Genomic DNA, 22129 nt, shown 5'->3' on the forward strand with positions numbered 1-22129 from the left:
TCTTTGCTGTCAAAAACAGCTTAGTATGAAGATGTTACACACACACTCACATGCTCTCGTGCACGCTCGCTCGCACGCAGGCATACTCGTGATCACACACGCACAAACATGCAATCATTATGAAAAACAACCAACAACTATCTGCATGTTACAACATACATTCACAATGTTGGACTAGACAAGATACGACCATTCATCATTCGGATAAAGATACTAAATGTTATCATGTACAGCAATAGTTACTTGTCTAACATAATGTAGATGTATACCTAACTTTATATGTAGTTAATAGTTCGTAAATACAAGTGAAAGCGTTAGACAACGTACGAGACACCATTGTCTATTATTTTCCTCGTATTTCAGCAGAATTGATAAGGATAACTTACCCTATTAAATGTGGCAGTCTTGAGCCGCCTCAGCCAGGCAAAACAGCCTTGATTTTCTTTCTTCTCCATTGTAAGTGTTTATAGCTTGCAAGTCAGCAGAGTAATGAAGTTGTTGCATAGATACAACGTTTAAATGACGTCAGATGAACAAGTATACAATGACGTCATATGAGGCCATTTGTACGTCAAATAACTACGTCAGAAGCGAACGGATTGAGCATTGTAAACACTAGCTTTTATCTCAACATATCGTGTACTATGTCTTGACTTTTCAAAATGTTTAGTGTACATGACTAAATTACTAGAAATAGAACGCAGCATCGTAGGCAAACAATTTCCTATAAAATTAACTACCATCGAGTATCCATGCAGATCACTCCATACGGCAGTGTGTGTCTGTAGTGATCTTGTAGAACTAAGTATCAACGTTATTCGAACTTAGTACAAACGTTATTCGGTAGCAAAAACGCCAATTCAATACAATTGTAATAAATCAAGATATAGTGCATCGGTTATTATAAAAATAATGATCTATTATTTCAAATTTTACGAACTACTTCTACTGCTGTACTGTTTCCGATGGAAAAGGAGTTCCGAAAGAGTTCCGAATGGTTAAAATATTTAAGAACTGCTAAATACCAATGTAATTGTATCGTTTTTTGTTTAATTCGACAGCATAAACAATTAATGGAAACATACTAATGCGTCTGTGGTGTGTCGATGTTGTTATGCGGCGACTTCCGTTCATTTTAGAACTCGAAGAACGAGAAATTCCTGGAGAGGCACAGTAAATACCACATCAACGGATACACATACGGCAATGGACCGGATATGCCGATGTGCGCTGGGGAACGGGTCGCCGTCTACTTCATGTCGCTCAACCTCGGGGTCCACACCATACACGCCAATGGCCTCATGATGACCATCAACCGTAAACGGTAAGTTGCATCTTAATGCCGGATGTTTGAAAGTAACTTTGCACTGATGAGCACAGTCAATTTTAAATAGAGAAATGTCATATTGAATTGTTTTATAGGTCGTCGTTCTCAGGGGTATCATCGTCCACTGGCACTGGATTTTCAAACTTTTAAACAATAAAATAAAAAAGATAGTTCCAAACTAAAAAATAATAATACCAAATATGTGAAAAAATATTATTTATATATATATATATATATATATATATATATATATATATATATATATAAATATGCATGTGTTAGTATATATAATTATACGGTATAAACTGTATATTTATAAAAATAAATAAATATTTTTCTACATATTTGGTATTATGATTTAATACTTGGTCCTAAGTATATGCAAAAAAACACTCTGGTATTATTCAGAACCGACACGGCTGTCCTACACTCCGCGAGTTTCTACACCGGATATGCGACCCCGGTATTTCCCGGACGCTGGCTTCTATACTGTCGCAATCTGTACCACTTTGTAGGTGAGCAATATTGTTACTATAATGAATTCAGAATTCCTTCGTCTAAATTTTGTATCAGATTGTTTTTTTTTTTGTTCGTTTTGAGCTTTTCTATCTACAGCTAAATCATGGACATATTATATATGGTTTACATATCCGTGATATATCGATACTCCTCGGCCATTTTACATCGAAAAAAAAACGCGCATGTATGCCGGTACATCAGTGGAAATAGTTCGTTAAATGTATAATAATAGTATTAATTTACTGTTGAGTTTTTTATAATCTAATTCGAATTTCAATGTTTTAACTGGTTCCCAGTGAAGTAAATTTTTTCATAAATATTTAATATTCCTAAGGTTTAAATGCTAAATTCAAATTACTACGCGATCTACTTGCAGCGTAATTAAATGTAAATAATTCTGACTTTGTAATCCGTCCAAATACATCCGAGGATGTTTTTTCAAGAAAAATGGCCGAGGAGTTTCGATTGATCCGTGATTAAAGCGATGATGAAGAAAATGATCAAGGGAGGCAATTTAGTTACATTGGGTCATGTTTCATGTTATAGTTTATGCAATGGTTCGAATTCTGAACATCACCACTCATATCGCCATTAATAAATTGATACTTAAATGAATTGATCAGTAAATCTATTGATTTGCTGAATTTTAATTGTTTAGAAGGGGTCGGAAATATGATACTGATGTTCCGATGCACTCTAACTCCCAAATAAGATTGTCCACTATTAATAAAATTGTTTTAATAGATCAAATGGGATGAATACATGTCGAAAACAACTTCTTATGAAGGAAACCGAGTTTATATCTAAAAGAAAGTGCAGATATTTCTACCTTATGAGACGATAGTAGATCACAGTAAATCTTATAGCACTCATCAATTTTGCGTTTTCAGCTATAAAATACACGGTTACAATCTTGTTATCAGTAATTAACAATTTCTGTAAATGCATTTTTTAGTAAGTGATTAAAGATTTCTTACTTAAAATTATGTTTATCATACTTGTGTTGATTTTTAAAAGACTATCACTAAATGAGTTCATACGTTTTTAAAAACTGTGCTAAACGGTCAGAAAGGGGGATAACTAAAGTAAAGTAGTGGGTCACCATGTGACTTCTCATATCCAATGAAAACGTCAGAAACTAGTTGGAGGTGCAATAAAACGAACTCGATTGTTCAATGCGGTCCGCCCGCTTAGCTCAATCGGTAGAGCGTTGGACTCTGAATCGGACAACTCGGGTTCGATTCCCGGGCGGACCAGGTCACTTCTGTTGTGATTGGTTATGAAATCCTTTCTACGACCATTCGCACTATTCCTGCCACTGGCAGTTTCTTGCAGAGGTGAAGGCACCTAGTACTGGTTCTGCCCTGGATAAGTGTGCGGTGGTTGAACTGTCACTCTGGGACCCTTCAATGTGCTCACGCCGGGACCCTGAGTATAAACTACTAATACCACCAATGCGGGGCCTATATTATGATGAAGCTGCGTAAACCAGTAAACAGTAAAACTACAGGTCAATCCATCTTGTACGGCATACAATGTATAACCAAACAATTTTATTCACGACGCTATAAATCAACACCTGGAAAAATTGCAATAAATTAATCCATTATTCAGCTGTGTGCCTTACGTCAAATTAATTAGCATAGAAGTCATTTATGGGTAATAAAATGTCACTGTTGTGGCGGAGTTTCTTTTATTCTTTTGTTGTGTGTATTTTTATAGATACAGTGTGTATTTTTATAGATACGATATCTTTGTTTTTGCTAATAAACTTGCAAATTGAGTCACTTCTTTTGATAAACGTTGCTGCGCTCGTGACAGTTAAAGTGGCACTCTTATTCAAAATAAATATATACACATGTACCCCCTGACTAAATAATGCATTTATGGAAAATATCAAATACTGATAACTATACTTTAACCGTGTATTGAGCAGCAGAAAGCGCAAAAACATTATATGATTGGTGAATGCTAAAAGATTTACTGTGGTCTACTATTGTCTCATAAGGTACCGTTATGTTTATTTCTTTCAAATCCAACTCGAACTAGAGATTGCTTTTTTGAAAAAGCGCATGTCTCCCCCATTGTGTGGTCGTAGGTGAGAAATAATCAATGATGGACATGAAATTTGTACTTCCTCCCTACCAATGACCTTGACCTTTGACCTAGTGACCCCAAAAACAATAGGGATCCTCTACACCTCACGACCAACCTCCCTACCAAGTTTGGTGATCCTAGGTCATGCGGTTTTCCAGTTATCGATCGGAAACGAAGTGTGACGTACGGACGGACTACCGGACAGGGCAAAAACAATATGTCTCCCCCAGAGAGGGGGAGACATAATTCTTCATAAGAACCATTGTTTACGATAATTAATCATCTTTTCTTGGAATATTAAAACAATATTATTAATTGTGGTAAATCGTATTTGGGAGTAAGAGTGCACCTTTAAATAAATACGTTCACCTTTCAGAACATTTTAAGAGAGCAATTATATCCTGACGTACTGTTCTATTCGAATTTAATATTACTTTAAGTTACATTATATGTATGGAAATGGAGCAATAAAGTATATATAATTAATACGATTATACGAAAATAATATGATTAAATTCATTATTATACCATATATTGTCGAACACTTTAAAAATATCTAAGCTATCTGGGAGAACTGATATATATATAACGTTGTCAAATAGTGTAACCCAATACTACACTCTTGCGCACAGTGGTCAGAAATTGGCTCATTGTGAGCATTATGTGATAAGCTTATAGAGAGCTGAATCTTTTACCGTCTGTACCCTGTGCGAAGGAGTGACTATTTTATATGTATTATATTGTTTTCAATGTGTTCAAGTTTTGTGAAATGTTATGTCGTTTATATGAAATAAAGTACGATTCAATCAAACAAATTTTATTAAAGATGCACTCTTACTCCCAAATAAGATGTATCACAATTAAAACAAATGTATCAATTTGCCGAAAAAGATAAATACATATCAAAAACAATGGTTCTTATAAAGGATACTGTGTTTAAATTGAAAGAAAGGTGCAGAAAAAAATCGTATTTCTACCTTATGAGATGATAGTTTATAATTGTAAATCTTTTACAGATTGTAACCGTGTATTTAATATAATATTTAATATATTTAATATCGTATATTTAATAACTGTGCGTTTTCAGCTATAAAGTACACGCCTTCAATCTTGTTATTAGTGATGAGTATTTTCAATAAATGCATTATTTAGTAAGAAGTTAAAGATTTATCACTCAATAATTTCGTTTGGTATACATGTGTATGTATTGATATTAACTACGAGTGTCATTTAAATAATCCTAGGAGCGACTTCGTACCTATGTGAAATATCATCAAAAGTGCAGTTCTTTGGTCTAAATTCCCTCCGAGGAACGAACCTGCTTCTAGGATCATTGGCGAAACTGCCCCTCCCCCCCCCCCCCTCACTATAGAACACTCCTCCTATGCACGAAATCACGTCTCTATACCTATCAATTTGCAAGTCAACGTTCGTCGACATGTTGGCAATTCCGACCATATTATCCGAAATCATTGTTGCTTGTCACTGGCACCGGATTTTCTAACTCATTTTTAAAAAAAAAAAAAAAAAAGATTACTATGCCAAAAATGTGAGATATTATTGAAAAATATTTTATTCCATAAATATGCACATTGTGATAAAAAATAGACAGTACATCGTTATGTTAAGTTTGGAATTATAAGATTTTTTTGAAAAAAAGATGTTTAAATACGGTGCAAGTGTTTCTCGTTTAATATTGGGATTGAGCTGTGCATAAATTACTTCACCATATCTTCATGAAATTTACGCATATTGTCTGTCGCCTCAACAAGTGAGAGAATAATGTTCCTTTTGAAAAAAATGAGTGACATTAAAGTTCCCGAAATATATTTCACTCTGTTATCAGATTTCCACAGTTAACACATAATAAACCAGTTATTGTTTTCTGCTTTGGAGTAATTTGTAAAGTCATTTTGTTTTTGTTTTCAGACGGAATGCAGGCTTTTATCAATGTTGGAAAGTGTAACAGACCACAACACGTTATCACATCTAGTTTAGCAGTTCAAAAATTATCCAAAGCCCAGGTCGTCCGCACATCTTACTTAGCTATCGAGGAAATTATTTGGGATTACGCACCAGGATTGAAATCAAATTCTAGGTATGTACACTTCATTTGACGAAGTTTCGAAGACCTTCTAAACAGCTTACAGTTTAAATCCACAACTTCCACCAGAAATGATCGAGCCAGTATTCTCTCACCAGAAGTGCCATGAAGTAAATCAGGGGTTAGATAGGCTAGATTCACAGCATCATGATAAGCATCCGATAAGCCAAAAACCTAAACAATATAACAGTTTCTGTTTCGGGGACTTATGAATATATCAAAGTGCTGGTATTCAATACTGGTATAAATTGTATCTAAGAACGATGTAGCTAATCGGATTACTTGTTATTAATTACTGTCCTATAGAGTGAATGTAGTCAATTATGTATATAAATAAGATTGACTCAAATATACCACACCAGTTCCCTTTCCATGTTAAATGAATAGCATAGAACACAAAACTTTAGAACGTCTTGTCTTTAATGAGACTTTTAATTTTAATTTGACAAAACGCATATTTTTTCATAAAAACATATCCAATGGCGTTGTACAAATAAATAAAATAGATGTAAAAGCAAGTTAATAGAAGCAATGTACATTGTACTGCTAAACTGGTATTAGTTTAAAAGTCTGAATCAATCTGAATAAATTCCAATAAATTCCTTAAAATCATTCTATAAAACTCATTATGATACAGGCACGTAAGAAAATATTGCATTCATAACCAAAGAAAATGTAAAAAAATATATGATAATAATTTTTAACATATAATTATACTTATTATTATGTTTTAATAAATGATGTAAGGTATCAAACTGCAGGTCTTTTAATGTTTTATTGTATTGTTTAAATTAAACAGTGTAAAAAAATGTAACAGTGAGTAGTATTTTTTGTGTATAACAACAGAAGTTGCGTGTTTAAATATTGATAAAATTATATAACGGTTCTAAAATACACATGACCTATAATACAAGTATTTTGTAAACGTGGTAACTGAACTGAATAAAATTGTTATATTCTTAACCTGAGACATCATTTAAAATTTGAAAAAATAACAATCAGACTGGAAATATATACAGTTTGCAAGCGTATTCTTACCAACGTGTTGAATAAGTAAGCATTTATGAGTTCACCTCATTTAACTCATTGTATCAACAACTTTCGTTGCGCTCCTACTTTATCAATTGTAATCAATAAGCGATTAATTTAATTGATTATACAGGGCAGCAGACATACATTTGAGAAAAGGACCTCAACGAATTGGGTCTCGGTACAAGAAAGCGGTATTCCGGGAATATACGGACAGTACATTCACTGTAAGGAAACTGCGAAGCAAATATCAAACGCATTATGGATTAGCTGGGCCACCAGTTGTCGGCGAAGTCGGCGATATAATTGAGGTAGTCGTCACCAATCTGGCTACCAGACCGTATTCGTTTTTGGCAGGTGGGGTTGCAATGACGAAAGATAATGAAGGAGCGTTCTACAAGAATACACGTAAAGGTGTGTAATGCACCAGCCAATTGAAACCACGCCCCCAATGTCCGGGGTTATACCGGGGTAAGCGGGGGGAATGGGTCTTACTTAGGATGTCCCTTGAGTGCGGAGGCATTCGGCGGGGATTTTACCAGCAGTTTGTCCCCACAGAGGGAGGTTTTACCCAGATTGGCTGGACCGAAAGTCAAAGTCCCCGGACCTGGGGTGGGGGCGTGGTTACAATTGACTGATGCATAAGTTTGTTTGTAAATTATGTTTTTACACTAAAAAAGTTAAGTCATGCATGTTAACTTGTAGTGGTGGACCTCTGGGTTGGTACTTGCATGTTCACCACAGGGGTTTCTCTCTAAAAAAAAAATTCTTATATATATTATATAGACAAGGGGTTGAACTCAAATTTTGCAATCCTCCAAAAAATGAAGTAAACAATGTATTACAGTTAAATTAATGTTTTTGTTATAAATAAAGTGACTAATGTCAATATACAAATGACTTTTAAAAGACCGAAATCAACAGAGTATTAATTTATCCATAAAAATCCATATATCATCGCATTTGGACACACGTTCGCAAAAATCCAATATATGAAATTACCTCAGTAAATATCACGATGCGTGTAATGTTGTACGATTACATGTATCCAGTTCGATGAAGTATCATAAATTTGAACACCAACCACTTTGTTCGTTGTAATTGAATGATTTACACCACTATAATTGGCGAAAAACAAACATAGAGTTTATTTTTGTCTTTCCTCGGCCATTTTGATTTCCAACACTCCAGTTGTATCCAGCGATTTCATTGGCAGATGACTGGCTGTTTACGGCGGTGGTTTTTACAATAGCCAATAAATTAATTCGTAACAAAGTTTAACGCACGCGCAGAAAATGGCGAGTTTGACAGATTAACTATGCTGAGGGAATTTTCGGTGTTTTGTGCTCTTCTTCGGAATGCATCGGTAAAAATTGCGCATTTAATATGATTATTTTTTGTTATTTTAATGAATTATAGCGTTTAATATTCGTCATTTCGTAGAAAAAGGTACATTTACCTACGTTGTTTCCGTTTGCGAACCTGTGTCAGGATTGCAAAATTTGAGTTCAACCCCTTGTCTATATAATATATATAAGAGTTTTTTTCGAGAGAAACCCCTGTGTGCTTCACTGGATGTGTTTTTGAACATGACCTTGGTTCAATTAAAGGCTACTGGTTTTGTGTCAGTAGTTTTCGTTATTTTATGTAAATTGTATGTCTGTTACTGTACCAGCCAAATGGTTTTTGAACTACAAATACAAAATATGCTCAAGTACACTAGTCCAACGACATAACATTGGCCAATATAAAATAATTGCTAGATTTTCATCTATTTTTTTAATTAACATTATATATCTTATTGATCTACCTCGATGACTGTTTCACCATTGAATATGTGTTTATGTTCTTCATCATTGCATGAGAAACCATATACATGTGTTTCTAGATGAACCACGAGCATCATCGTAACAATAATCTATTTTTACATGCCAGTGTTTACATCGACACCGGCTGGTATGCATAAACGCCGTATCCGGACAGTACCGAGCCGACACGCAAATACAGACCCCAGTTTAAGTGTTTTATTTGAGTCAATCAAATTCAAAAGGCGGCGGAAAAACGAGGGACATACAGGGCTGAAAATCTTGCAATAAGTTTATAGTCGTCATAGGCTTTGGTTTTATCTCAGTAAATTGAGTACTTAAACAATTTGAACATGAATGAACGCAGCGTGTTACCTCTTTGCACAACCTGTACAATAACTGCAACTTTCTATCTTACATAGATCCTCGTCGAAGTGGAGCTATTGTTCCTATTGGTGCTGTTCGCGTTTACAAGTTCGATGTTCTACAGAACAGTGCCCCCACTCATGTAGACCCAGATTGCTTGACCTACCCCTACCATTCTGTCGTCGACGTACAAAAGGACATATATTCGGGACTGTTTGGTCCCATGGTTATTTGCAAGCCAGGAACTTTGACCAAATCAGGCACTCAGGTTTGTTCTAGGTTCTAATAAACCATAATAAAATTACAGTAGTCAAATTGTAACGTATACCCAACCTACAGGCTATAGGCATATATGTTAATGCCTAGTGGCACTAAACGTAAGACACACAACGCCACAAAACACCGTATCAAACTATCTTTAATTATAAACGTTGGCTCCAATTGTTCGAGCTCCCTTATATTGGGTTAAAGCAACGCTTTCTCTTTTATTATTTGAGTAATATTGACATCTTGCTTATCACAATGCTAGTGACAAAAAAACATTTTCATCAAATTAAATTTAGGAACAAATTTTGGTTGATTGAAATGAGCTACTTAAGTCATTTAAGCTTCATACGGCCACAACAGTCTGCTTGAAACTGCTCGAGTCTGTTCATGTACAGCAGTCGGTAACAATATTATTAAGTAAGACCACAACAGTTTGCTTGAAACTGCTGGAGTCTGTTCATGGGTAGCAATCGGTAACAATATATTGAGTATGACCACAACAGTCTGATTGAAACTGCTCGAGTCTGTTCATGGACTGCAATCGGTAACAATATATTAAGTATGACCACAACAGTTTGCTTTAAACTGCTTGTGTCTGTTCATGGGTAGCAATCGGTAACAATATATTAAGTATGACCACAACAGTCTGATTAAAACTGCTCGAGTCTGTTCATGGGTAGCAATCGGTAACAATATATTAAGTATGACCACAACAGTCTGATTGAAACTGCTCGAGTCTGTTCATGGGTAGCAATCGGAAACAATATATTAAGTATGACCAAAACAGTCTGATTGAAACTGATCGAGTCTGTTCATGGGTAGCAATCGGTAACAATATATTAAGTATGACCACAACAGTCTGATTGAAACTGATCGAGTCTGTTCATGGGTAGCAATCGGTAACAATATATTAAGTATGACCACATCAGTCTGCTCGAAACTGCTCGAGTCTGTTCATGGACAGCAGTCGGTAACAATATATTAAGTATGACCACATCAGTCTGCTTGAAACTGCTCGAGTCTGTTCATGGACAGCAATCGGTAACAATATATTAAGTATGACCACAACAGTCTGATTGAAACTGCTTGAGTCTGTTCATCGGTAGCAATCGGTAACAATATATTAAGTATGACCACATCAGTTTGCTTGAAACTGCTCGAGTCTGTTCATGGACAGCAATCGGTAACAATATATTAAGTATGACCACAACAGTCTGATTGAAACTGATCGGGTCTGTTCATGGGTAGCAATCGGTAACAATATATTAAGTATGACCACAACAGTCTGATTGAAACTGATCGAGTCTGTTCATGGGCAGCAATCGGTAACAATATATTAAGTATGACCACAACAGTCTGATTGAAACTGCTCGAGTCTGTTCATGGGCAGCAATCGGTAACAATATATTAAGTATGACCACAACAGTCTGATTGAAACTGATCGAGTCTGTTCATGGGTAGCAATCGGTAACAATATATTAAGTATGACCACAACAGTCTGATTGAAACTGATCGAGTCTGTTCATGGGCAGCAATCGGTAACAATATATTAAGTATGACCACAACAGTCTGATTGAAACTGATCGAGTCGGTTCATGGGCAGCAATCGGTAACAATATATTAAGTATGACCACATCAGTCTGCTTGAAACTGCTTGAGTATGTTCATAGGCAGCAATCGGTAACAATATATTAAGTATGACCACAACAGTCTGATTGAAACTGCTCGGGTCTGTTCATGGGTAGCAATCGGTAACAATATTATTAAGTATGACCACAACAGTCTGATTGAAACTGCTCGAGTCTGTTCATGGGCAGCAATCGGTAACAATATATTAAGTATAACAACATCAGTTTGCTCGGAACTGCTCGAGTCTGTTCATGGGCAGCAATCGGTAACAATATATTAAGTATAACAACATCAGTTTGCTCGGAACTGCTCGAGTCTGTTCATGGGCAGCAATCGGTAACAATATATTAAGTATAACAACATCAGTTTGCTCGAAACTGCTAGAGTCTGTTCATGGGCAGCAATCGGTAACAATATATTAAGTATAACAACATCAGTTTGCTCGGAACTGCTCGAGTCTGTTCATGGGCAGCAATCGGTAACAATATATTAAGTATAACAACATCAGTTTGCTCGAAACTGCTAGAGTCTGTTCATTGACAGCAATCGGTAACAATATATTAAGTATAACAACATCAGTTTGCTCGGAACTGCTCGAGTCTGTTCATGGGCAGCAATCGGTAACAATATATTAAGTATAACAACATCAGTTTGCTCGAAACTGCTAGAGTCTGTTCATTGACAGCAATCGGTAACAATATATTAAGTATAACAACATCAGTTTGCTCGGAACTGCTCGAGTCTGTTCATTGACAGCAATCGGTAACAATATATTAAGTATAACAACATCAGTTTGCTCGGAACTGCTCGAGTCTGTTCATTGACAGCAATCGGTAACAATATATTAAGTATAACAACATCAGTTTGCTCGAAACTGCTCGAGTCTGTTCATGGGCAGCAATCGGTAAACAAAATATACGCTCCTTTGTATACAATGAGCAGTAAGACAAAGTAATAACATTCTGTATGTATAGTTTTTTCTCTAAAATTCGTATATTACAATTACATAATTACTCATTTACAAAAAATTGACAGAAACTGTTCGATCGGGAGTTCTTCCTTAACTGGATGGTTATTGATGAAAACCTTTCTTGGTACATCGACGAGAATATACAGACATTCACTACTATGCCATGGACAGTCAACAAGAAAGACAGGTCGTTCGTGTCTTCAAATCAAATGAGAGGTAAGGTTTTAAAGAGATCGTTTTGTTCGATATGATCTTAGCAATGGGTTATAACTCAGGCGTTTCAATACGCATCTTATATCAGCTATCAAAACCGAAAAAGATTAATAAATGTCGAAAACAATGGTTTTTATGAAGGATACCGAGTTAAATTGGAAAGAAAGGTGCAGAAAACTCAGTATTTATACATTATGCGGCGATAGTAGATCATGGTAAATCTTTTAGCATTTACCAATTGTTTAATATTTTGGCGTTTTCAGCCATTAATTTCAAGGTTACAATCTTGTTATCAATAATTAATATTTTCCATTAATGCATTATTTAGTACGTAGTAAAAGGTTTTTTTACTCAAAATGTATTTTTGTTATATATGTTTATGTATTGATACTGAATGAAAGTTCCACTTTAAATTTATTCACAGATTTATTTCACATTGGCAATGTTTGTAATATAAGCACATATATTTATGGCAGTGTTGCTAATACAAAGTACACTTTTTGAATAAAGTTTTTCAAACCATACAACTCAACTTAAAGAACTACAGAAGAAACTGACATACTACGACATTAGATGGTTGATAAGGATACAAAAATAAAGAATGTAAAGTAGTCCATGCAATATATATATACATTTATGAAATATAATCACTTGCTAGTTCATTGTGGTACAAATAAAATATTCGGCGAAATGGATTTATTTGATCATATCATTTCTTATTTGGATACATTATATGTAAGTAAATGCTTGTACTGTGTTTAACAAATGAAGTCGTGAAGATGAATTAAAAAAGCTAAGACGTCAAATGTGTTTACCAAAATGTGTTAAAAAACCTCAAAAATAATACAATAAACCAACAAAAAACACAACAACAACAAAAAAAGAACAACAACACATATACTGATATGGAACAATAACGAGCGGTTGGCACAACGATTTTGAAACAAAAACAAACATTTACTGCAATGGCACAATGGAATTGTTTTGGCACCTCCGTACTATAACAGATGCATTTTGAAACGAGTGAGCAGTTATAACTTCCCCGTGAGCATCCATTTGCGTATTAATTTCAGTTTGACTCTATCACCTAGATGAGTTTGCCAATCAAGTATCTCTACATCTAGGTCCCATCTTAGAATTCTCGGAAATTCCACATCTTTGTCATATTTGATGAACAGGACATCCTTTGGTATTCGCTTTCTTTCATAAATCAATGGTAATATGATCATGTGAAGCTGCAAATTTTCACATATTGCATCTTGCATGTAATGTTTGGAAAGTATGACAATTATTTTTCTGCTTTTCGATATTGAATCTAGATACAAGTGTATCAGTGGTCTATTTCCTCTAAAATATTCATCGCCATTAAAAAACGTATTAACTTTGGATTCTTCTTTCAAATAAGGTAGCAATACTGTGGTGACTAAGTTGTATTCCTCATCAGCGTTAGAAATAAATACATCGAAAATAAAATCATCCAGATGCAAAACATCTTCATGTTGTAACGGCTTGACATTAAACAAACGCCTGACTGGTGCTCTTATAAACAATCTAAAATAATATCTTGTTGTTACGTGGGTAATAAAGAATAAGACAATGAAGGCTAAACTTAAAAGTATTCCTTGACAAAAGTTTGTAAATGAAATAACTTTGTATTCATTAGCACTTATGAATGCCAACAAGTGCTCTACGTTTTGTTCAATTATTTCAATTTCAACACCAGTGTCAATTAAGTCCTCTATCTCCTTATACAGATGCGTGTCATCAAACACTCGAAACAGTGATAACCCTGCACGAGGTAGAATAAGATATATGTAAGGATGCTCTATGTCGTGTAATACTGCTCGTCCAGTTGTAGGAACAACAACACTTCGAACAAAACTAATTCTATGGACACCAAATCCAGAGCTGCACAAGCAATAATATATAATAGCACGATTCAAATCTTCACTGGCAACCACTTTTGCAACATCAAGATATGGAAACTGTTCTCCTTCCCATTCAAAATTGCTGGCTCCAATTGTGAGAAACATTCGAAGAACAGTTGCTCCTACTGAACATATTTGCGAGTTTTCTCCGGGGCATCGAAGACCGATAGATTTACCATTCACCGTGTAGTCCAAGTGGAAATCATTGATATCTTGGTTGGAGTGATACCAAAAATGACCTTGAGTTGCTACAATGTTCCCGACAGACCTTTTTAAAAGACGTATTTCGGGATGAATTTCTTTTAGCGTTAAAATAGATACCAAATATTTAGTTGAATGTAATCCATGAACGACTGATATTTTGGCATGTTTGCTGTAGTGGTAAATCTTGCCGTAACACTTGTATTCTCCGAAGTCAACAGAGTGAAGTAATTTTATACTTAACACAGAATGTACAGACCATTTATCATCTTGCAATTTAACGTCAGTGTCAATATTGTGCTTTGAACTGTTTGTCAGTTTTGTTCCGTTGAAAAACCAGAAAGTTTTCCTTCCAAGCCGATCCTTATCAAGAATTAAATAATCACAGCTAAGTTTAACGTCTTCGCCAATGTATCGTTCAACAGACATTTGGTAAAGAGGGTAGGAAGAATCTGGATCTGCTGGACTGTTCACTGTCTCGAAGTTATTCACAAGTACAAACTTGCCAGAAAAATCTTGGAAATATGTTTTTGTTTCACGCACTGGTAACGAATATGGGGTTTCACTTACATTTTTCGGATTGAAAAATCCTTCAGGATAATCACGGCTATTGTTAGCGTCAAATGTGAACATTAAATTTTCAACCAAAGCGATCCATACACTTGATGCTACCATGGTCAGTATGAATTCAACTATTATTGCCAAAATACAAGCATGCATTGTAAAAAATAACATCATTGCAGTCAAGCGTTTCCAGCCTATATTGAATATATTCATTAGTCTCCAAATGAAGACGATAAATGAAAAACACTCCCTTGCCGCCCACTTCAGAGTTTGTTTGTATTGAAAGTAAGGTTTCAAATTGTCAACCATGAACTCGTGTCTTAGCTGATTCGACTCATCGTTGTGGAGTGATGAGTAAACAAGTGCAAACACCATAACCGAATAGATCATTTGTAGACAATTGTAGATAGCTGGGTCGGTTTTTTTTCCTTTATATATTAGGATGAAGATCAGCCACAATGTGTACGATATCAGTACGGTAAACAAGAGCATGTAGCTGCTGTCTTCCTGATACACCATCAATGCCCCAACAACGCAAAGAGCAACGCATGCCTTTGCCAGTATGGCTTGTATCACACTCATGATTGTCCTCTGCTGAAATCATGATACAGAATACTATGTTAGAACGATACAGTAAGTAATAAAGTAAAATTGTTCATTATAGTGTCATGTGTATATAGCATAATTACATTTCATAATGAACAGTTTAACATTTAAACCCAGCCCATCGGGCCTAGAAGTCATATATCGGCGGTATATGGAGCATAATTCATTTAAAACATAAGTTGTATGTGAGAGTGAAGATATACAAACAATCAAGTTTTACTTTACATAGCAACGAGGACTGGAATTAAGATGGAATAATCAATCGAATATAGGGCATTTGCAGAATGATGCATTAAAGTGATACATACATTACATACATATACCAACTATCTAGCATAAATAACTATGAATTACGGCACTTTTACAAAGTCAGAAAATCTCGATTTGTCTAGATAGTTGGCATGAGTGACCCCTTTGATGAATCTGAAGAAAAATAAATATATTTTAGGTTATTTTAGGTAAAATGTCACTAAATTTTGTAGAGGTCAAAATTCAGCATATTCCCTCCAAGTCACTGTGAATTGATGTACTTGCAAGTTAGTGAGTCACTTCAAAAACACATCTTAGTTATGGAAGTTAGCATCAAATATAAACATCCAACTGCATATTCCAAGTGATAATATAGGCATATAAATGAAATTTCGAAAGTGAAAGTTGACTGCATTTTCGGAAAATGTCAAATCAACAGTTGAAATTAAGCTATTCAAAAACATCATGTAAAAGTGTCCGGAAAGATCTTGAAATCCTTAATTGATCCTTAACTGACATTGTCTGACCTACCTTGAAGAATGTGTTTATAATACGTGTGGTTTTAAGGTCAATATTTATATTGTAAATTGACTTACCAGTTTGCCAGGTGCGTTTCTATTTATAATTTTATAAGCTAATATATCGAAAACAAGGGAGGTTACTCATATTTGATGTAGCAGGGTTATTTTAAAGTAATTCTTATTAAAATCATTTTGATAAATAATACAAGTCGCAAAAATGAAATATATTTAAAGATAATATTATAAACAAAATAAAGCGTAATCGAAATTCCTTACGAGAACTAAGTTTCATATTTACTAAGTATACTTATTTCAAATAGTTATCTTTGAGGTATTGAATGAAAGCAAACCGGACAGGCGCTGACGAACACAGTGCTGATCATGCTTTATAAATTGTTTAGTTAACGTGTACTAGATAGACACACAGTGGTTTTAACAATGATTTTCGAACAACTCAGACAATACTTCTATATGTTTTTATAAATGGAAGGTTTGTTGTCTGATAGATCAGGGGAAGTATATACATGTATTTCGGTACTGACTCCCAGGTCAGATATTGTGTCAGTTGTCCGGGCCGATAAATTCAGTTCGTAGAGCGTCTGACTTACAAGCAGGGGTGGCCCGGGTTCGATCGCCGGACGGCCCGCATACTTTTCTTTTCCTTTGTTTTTATGAGGGCGTAAGCTGGAGAGGGTTTTAGTTTTCTTTCAAGTATCCAACAAACAATTTCATCAGAGAATAAAACACGAATTTTAAATTTATTTCGATTCTATCATGCTGATTGTTTAGAACATTCAAAATATAAAAAACTCAATGTATTCTACCATTAACGGCGAGGAGCTAGATCTGCCATTTTATTTCCGGAAAGCATGTCTATTTTTACATTATATTGGTAAACTTCAAAGACTTTGCGCGTGCGGTTTTAAATAAAATGCCTCTTTTCTGTGATGCCCGTCTTAAGATATAAACGCCATTGTATAATAACAATTTCATAGACATATTTCAGTATAAAGAAAATAGTTCAAATAAAGATACTATTTTATGTACTCAACTTTTGCTTCTTTGAAGTGCTATATCGAATTTTTCGAAATAATTGATATTTTCATATACAGTCAAAACCAGCTTTCGCAAAAAGGGACTCAAATAAAAAAAAAATAATAACTAGAAAACTATTACCCTACCCGCTTATGTATTCGTAGTTATTTTATGTAAGTGCTTAAACAGGGCTGAACTATTTCTTTGATGTATTAAATGCTGAAAACTAAATAACATTTACGGCACTTGCGTGTTGGTAATTGACAAAAAGACACTTTAATCATAGCATTTGAAAGGGCGTTAAATTGATCTCAAAGTATATACTTTAGGGTCTATTTTTCAGATGTGATAAATAACTGATAACATCATTACAATATTTTCTTATACTCATATAAAGATCTATTAGTGAAATAAAAATATATATATTTCACTGTTTCAAACATTGGAAACACATTTTATTATTTTCACTGTTTTGAAATTTTAGCCCGCTGTTTCTAAATCAACCGTCAGCGGGCACGAGATAGGGACAAAATTGCAACGACGTCATTTCCGAAATGATATTACATTCGCTTACAGTTTTCGCGCTTCTCTGAAAAAAACTACAATTACATGTCATTTCATATCTCTTTAAGGCATATATCAAAAAGCAAAACATGTTGTATGACCGAAATTCTCTTTACCTCGTGAACACAAAAAAATAAATATTCACTCGTGAAATATAGCTTTTGGTGCTCACTCGGTGAAATATATTATGATCTTACACTAAAACAAACAATATATACCTCTATGCATTTAACATGCATTACTTAAGTATATTTTATACGCAATTAGTATGAAACTATGGTAACCAATTTATCAAACAAAATTATAAGAAGAAGGCTGATGAATGCCATTTGCCATCAAAGAGCCATGCGCGACGTCATTCCGCTGTTTGACGTAAACGACCTTTGCGCGGGTCTGTGTTAACAACTTTTATAGACTCCATTGGACTAAACGTTGAATAGACTCGTTAAAACATTTATTAGGAACACAATAGCCAGGTATCAAGGTAAAATGTATCCGTGTAGAGACTGTATAAGTATTTACATTCTTACTTAACAATCTTATAAAATTAACATCGCAGGAAAATACGTCAAGTAATGTTGTGATCAGGATTTACCCGAAGTAATCTGCATGAAATCAGAAGTTGAACAGAAGTAAACGAGATTAAACAATGTTGTTGCTAGTGGAATACCTTAAAAAGTTATACTTATGGGTAATAAATGAATTAATTATTTAGCATTGGTATCTTTATGATGTCTAGTCGAGCGTACTGTACCGTGTGTTTTCTTTCTTGTCGTAAAATGATCACGCATAGGTTTCTTTATTGTTTAGATATCGGTCATAATTTTAGAATAATAGTAATACAATTATATCAACAATAATAAACTACTTAGTGTTCTATCATTTTCGCAGCAATCAATGGCTACTCTTTCGGTACGTTACCCGGTCTTGATGTTTGTCTTGGAGATCGAGTTGCATGGCACATGTACGGACTTGGAGAGCGTTTCGACCATCACCACTTCACATTTGATTCCAACAACTTCCATTCGGATGGACGACAAGTCGACGCAGCGTCCGTGTTTCCAGGTGTCGGGATAACAGTCAAAATGATCCCTGATCAAGCTGGTTTGTACTTTCACTGCTGTCCCTGTCAACGAGGAAGCAAACTATATTTCTGTCCGTCCAATTGAGGAATACTATAGTCATACATGAATTGTTATAACCGTAGGTGCTACAATTCGTAAGGTTAAACCGAAAATGTATCGTTAATTATAGAGTATGAGAATAGTTTCGCTTTCACCTGATGTATTAAAAGCATACATAAAGAAAACGTCAATTCATTACCACTACTACAATTGTATAAACAGGGACAAATTTAGTAGTCCTAATTGCATATTTGAATCCTGTTGAGAGGGATAAGGTAAAGGCTCAAATGACACTGCATGAAAACAATATTTACAAAAAAACACACATATGCTTCAAAATAATTTTATGAATAACTTGAAAATGCATGCGTTTGTGTTCATCTATTTGGTTATTACGAGAGCAAATGCGCCGGTAAGTACCACAATTATTGGAACACTTTTGCACACTTTGGTTCCATCGTATAAACGATCGTTCGACAAAATATTCTGAAGAATTTCATTTAAATATATGATAATTACTTTCCCCTTGTTCTTTGTAAAAATAAACTTTGACGTCCATACTGTTTAACACGCAAGGAGTTATGACGGACAAGCGGGCGCGCTTCATGAAATTTGCTCTCGTGCCCTACTGCGTTCGTACAGCATAATCACAAGAAAATATGCGATCAATACTTAAGTGAATGTAAAAAATTAAATTGAGAGTTCACCTGCATAATAAAAAAAAATGCCTATACTGGTTAATAGACCTCCTAGTTTCTGAAAAAAAGATATTATACTACTATTCAGAAATATCAATTTCAAATAGCGAACGTATGCTACTTGCGTTCATGAGACTGGCCCTTAATCTTCTTAATCCACTTCTTTTAGGTCGTCATCTTTTGCGCACGGGTCAACTCGGATATGAGAGTGAAGGGATGTTTGCATTTTATAAAGCTCATGTCTGCTCACCTGCTTCTCCTAAGATTGTTCCACAACCAAAACTCGTCCCAAAAGCCAAGGGAATAACCAGACGATACTTTATTGCCGCTGTAGAAGTCGACTGGGACTATGCTCCAGTGAAAATACATCCCCTAACAGGAGACAGTTTGCTGAATCCAAACAGGTTTGTAACTCTCTAATTATTGATCTGAAAATTGCAAGTCTTTAACTATTCATCTGCATATTTTAGTTTCAATATTAACTTTTTTTAGGATTACATCTTTGGCTTATAAAACCTTCAGTTGTTCACCTTTTTTCATGAATTCACTGGATGAGATATTTTGCGTACGGAACTTACTAGAGTTAAGGAATCGTCTATATATTATAAAGCAGAGGACTTAACCCTTTACAAATTATGTTGAGATTTTCATTGCTTGCTTTAAAAAAACATGTTTAATCATGTTTTATTGTTTTGCAGTTCCTCTTATTTGTATATTCGTGGAGGACCAAACTTCGTCGGCACTATCTATAGAAAAGCCATTTATAGGAAATTCACTGATGTAACATTCTCACAAATGGTACACCAACGTGAAAGCCTCGGAATCCTTGGCCCGTATATTCGCGGCAACGTTGGCGATACAATAGAAGTATTCTTTAAGAACATGGCATCGTTTCCTTTCAATCTTGTTCCCCGAAACCTTCCATTTGCCGACGGGTCAGAGATCAGCTCTGCATTGCCAACCCTTCCCGGGCAAATTAAACTTTACCGCTATATTGTTCCAGAGAGGTCAGGACCGAAATTGAATGAACCAAACTGTGTAGGGTCCATGTATACATCTCGAGTAACTCCTCTAAACGACACGTACAGTGGGCTCCTGGGTCCGGTCGTTATATGCAGGCCAGGAATCCTTGACATAAATGATCAAAGGTCGGATAAAGTGACAACCGAGTTTGCAACTGCCTTTGTCATTTTTAATGAAAATCTAAGTCACTACAGCACTTATAACTTTGCAACAAGTGCTCCTGGCAGACTAAATACATCTGCTACAGACTTTGTAAACAGTAACTCGAAAAATTCAATAAACGGTTTATTATACGGAAACCTCCGAGGTTTGGATTTTGCAAAAGGAGAAAGGACAGCATGGTACATATTTGGTATGGGGTCGACTTTTGGTATCCATACGGTACATTTCCACGGACAGCTGTACATCCGCCGGACGTCACAAACATTACGAGGAGATGTTCTCGAGGTATGTAGCTACATTTGTCTTATATTAGTTATGAAATTTACATCAGTCGTGCTGCTGATATATCATTTTACAATATGTTAAGGAATATCACATACGCAGCAAAATTGTGACAGATTTGGACCCAAAGGCGAAGAACGGACATTCCAATAGACACGTTTTTTTGGAATTGAATTATTTTGTTCTTACGTTTACGAAAATTCTGTACATGGTTTTAATCATTCAAAGCGATCTGATACAACTTTCACAGGCCTGCGAAATGTCTCTGACATTTCATTGATGGTTATTATAGTCAAATGCAGTAGTTTCATGATGCATCGAAAATGATGTCCTGTCAGTTTTTAGCTTGTGCAAATTCAGTTCATGCGACCCGCCTTTAAGAAGACATACCAACTATTCTTTTTGAAAATTCTTACTTGTTTTTTATTTTCTATCTCAAAAGATGTGAAAATTTGATGTATTGTCATTTTGTTTGTCATTTGGTTTACCGACCGTTCCAAGGCGGTACCCAACAATCCTTGATTCAGATACCTTATATATAGTATGTATGAACTGTGCTGTGTGTGGAGTTTTGTGCTGTTCTTCGATGTTTGTTTGTGATTTTTTTTTTGTGTTTGTGTTCTATGTCTTTGGCGTTTACCCAGTGCCATTAAACCGGGTTTATGTTTAAACATTTTGCTACTGAGCTTGTTTTTGTAGTTTTTCACAAGTATTATTTTTAGCGTTCGAGCTATTGAAATAAATGGTTAAAAGCACTCGCTCGTACGCGTACATATATTTAGCAAATAGCACCAAAATGGAAGTGACTTCTCAGTGTTACATGTGTTTTTTAAAAACACATGCGTT

General features: G+C 35.1%; 2 protein-coding genes and 1 non-coding gene across 3 annotated transcripts; 2 read left to right on the forward strand and 1 right to left on the reverse strand.

The window, feature by feature from the left end:
- Positions 1-519: 519 nt before the first annotated feature.
- LOC128208687 (ceruloplasmin-like) lies at positions 520-9533 on the forward strand. The gene is made up of 6 exons (XM_052912234.1): positions 520-537; positions 1140-1324; positions 1736-1842; positions 5873-6041; positions 7210-7490; positions 9304-9533. Exons 1-6 carry the CDS (start codon positions 520-522, stop codon positions 9531-9533), a joined length of 990 nt encoding a protein of 329 aa, XP_052768194.1.
- Trnaq-cug (transfer RNA glutamine (anticodon CUG)) lies at positions 3026-3102 on the forward strand. The gene has a single exon. It is a non-coding gene; the product is annotated as a tRNA-Gln (tRNA).
- Positions 9534-12756: 3223 nt separating the features above from the next.
- On the reverse strand, positions 12757-16492 carry LOC128209254 (uncharacterized). Its single transcript, XM_052913208.1, has 2 exons — positions 16471-16492; positions 12757-15613 (listed from the first exon to the last, which is right to left on the reverse strand). The coding sequence occupies exon 2, from the start codon at positions 15599-15601 to the stop codon at positions 13358-13360; it is 2244 nt and encodes a 747-aa protein (XP_052769168.1). The 5' UTR covers positions 15602-15613; positions 16471-16492; the 3' UTR covers positions 12757-13357.
- Between the last annotated feature and the right edge of the window lie 5637 nt (positions 16493-22129).

The sequence above is a fragment of the Mya arenaria genome, chromosome 11 (genome assembly GCF_026914265.1).
Source record: "Mya arenaria isolate MELC-2E11 chromosome 11, ASM2691426v1".
Lineage (NCBI taxonomy): Eukaryota > Metazoa > Mollusca > Bivalvia > Myida > Myidae > Mya > Mya arenaria.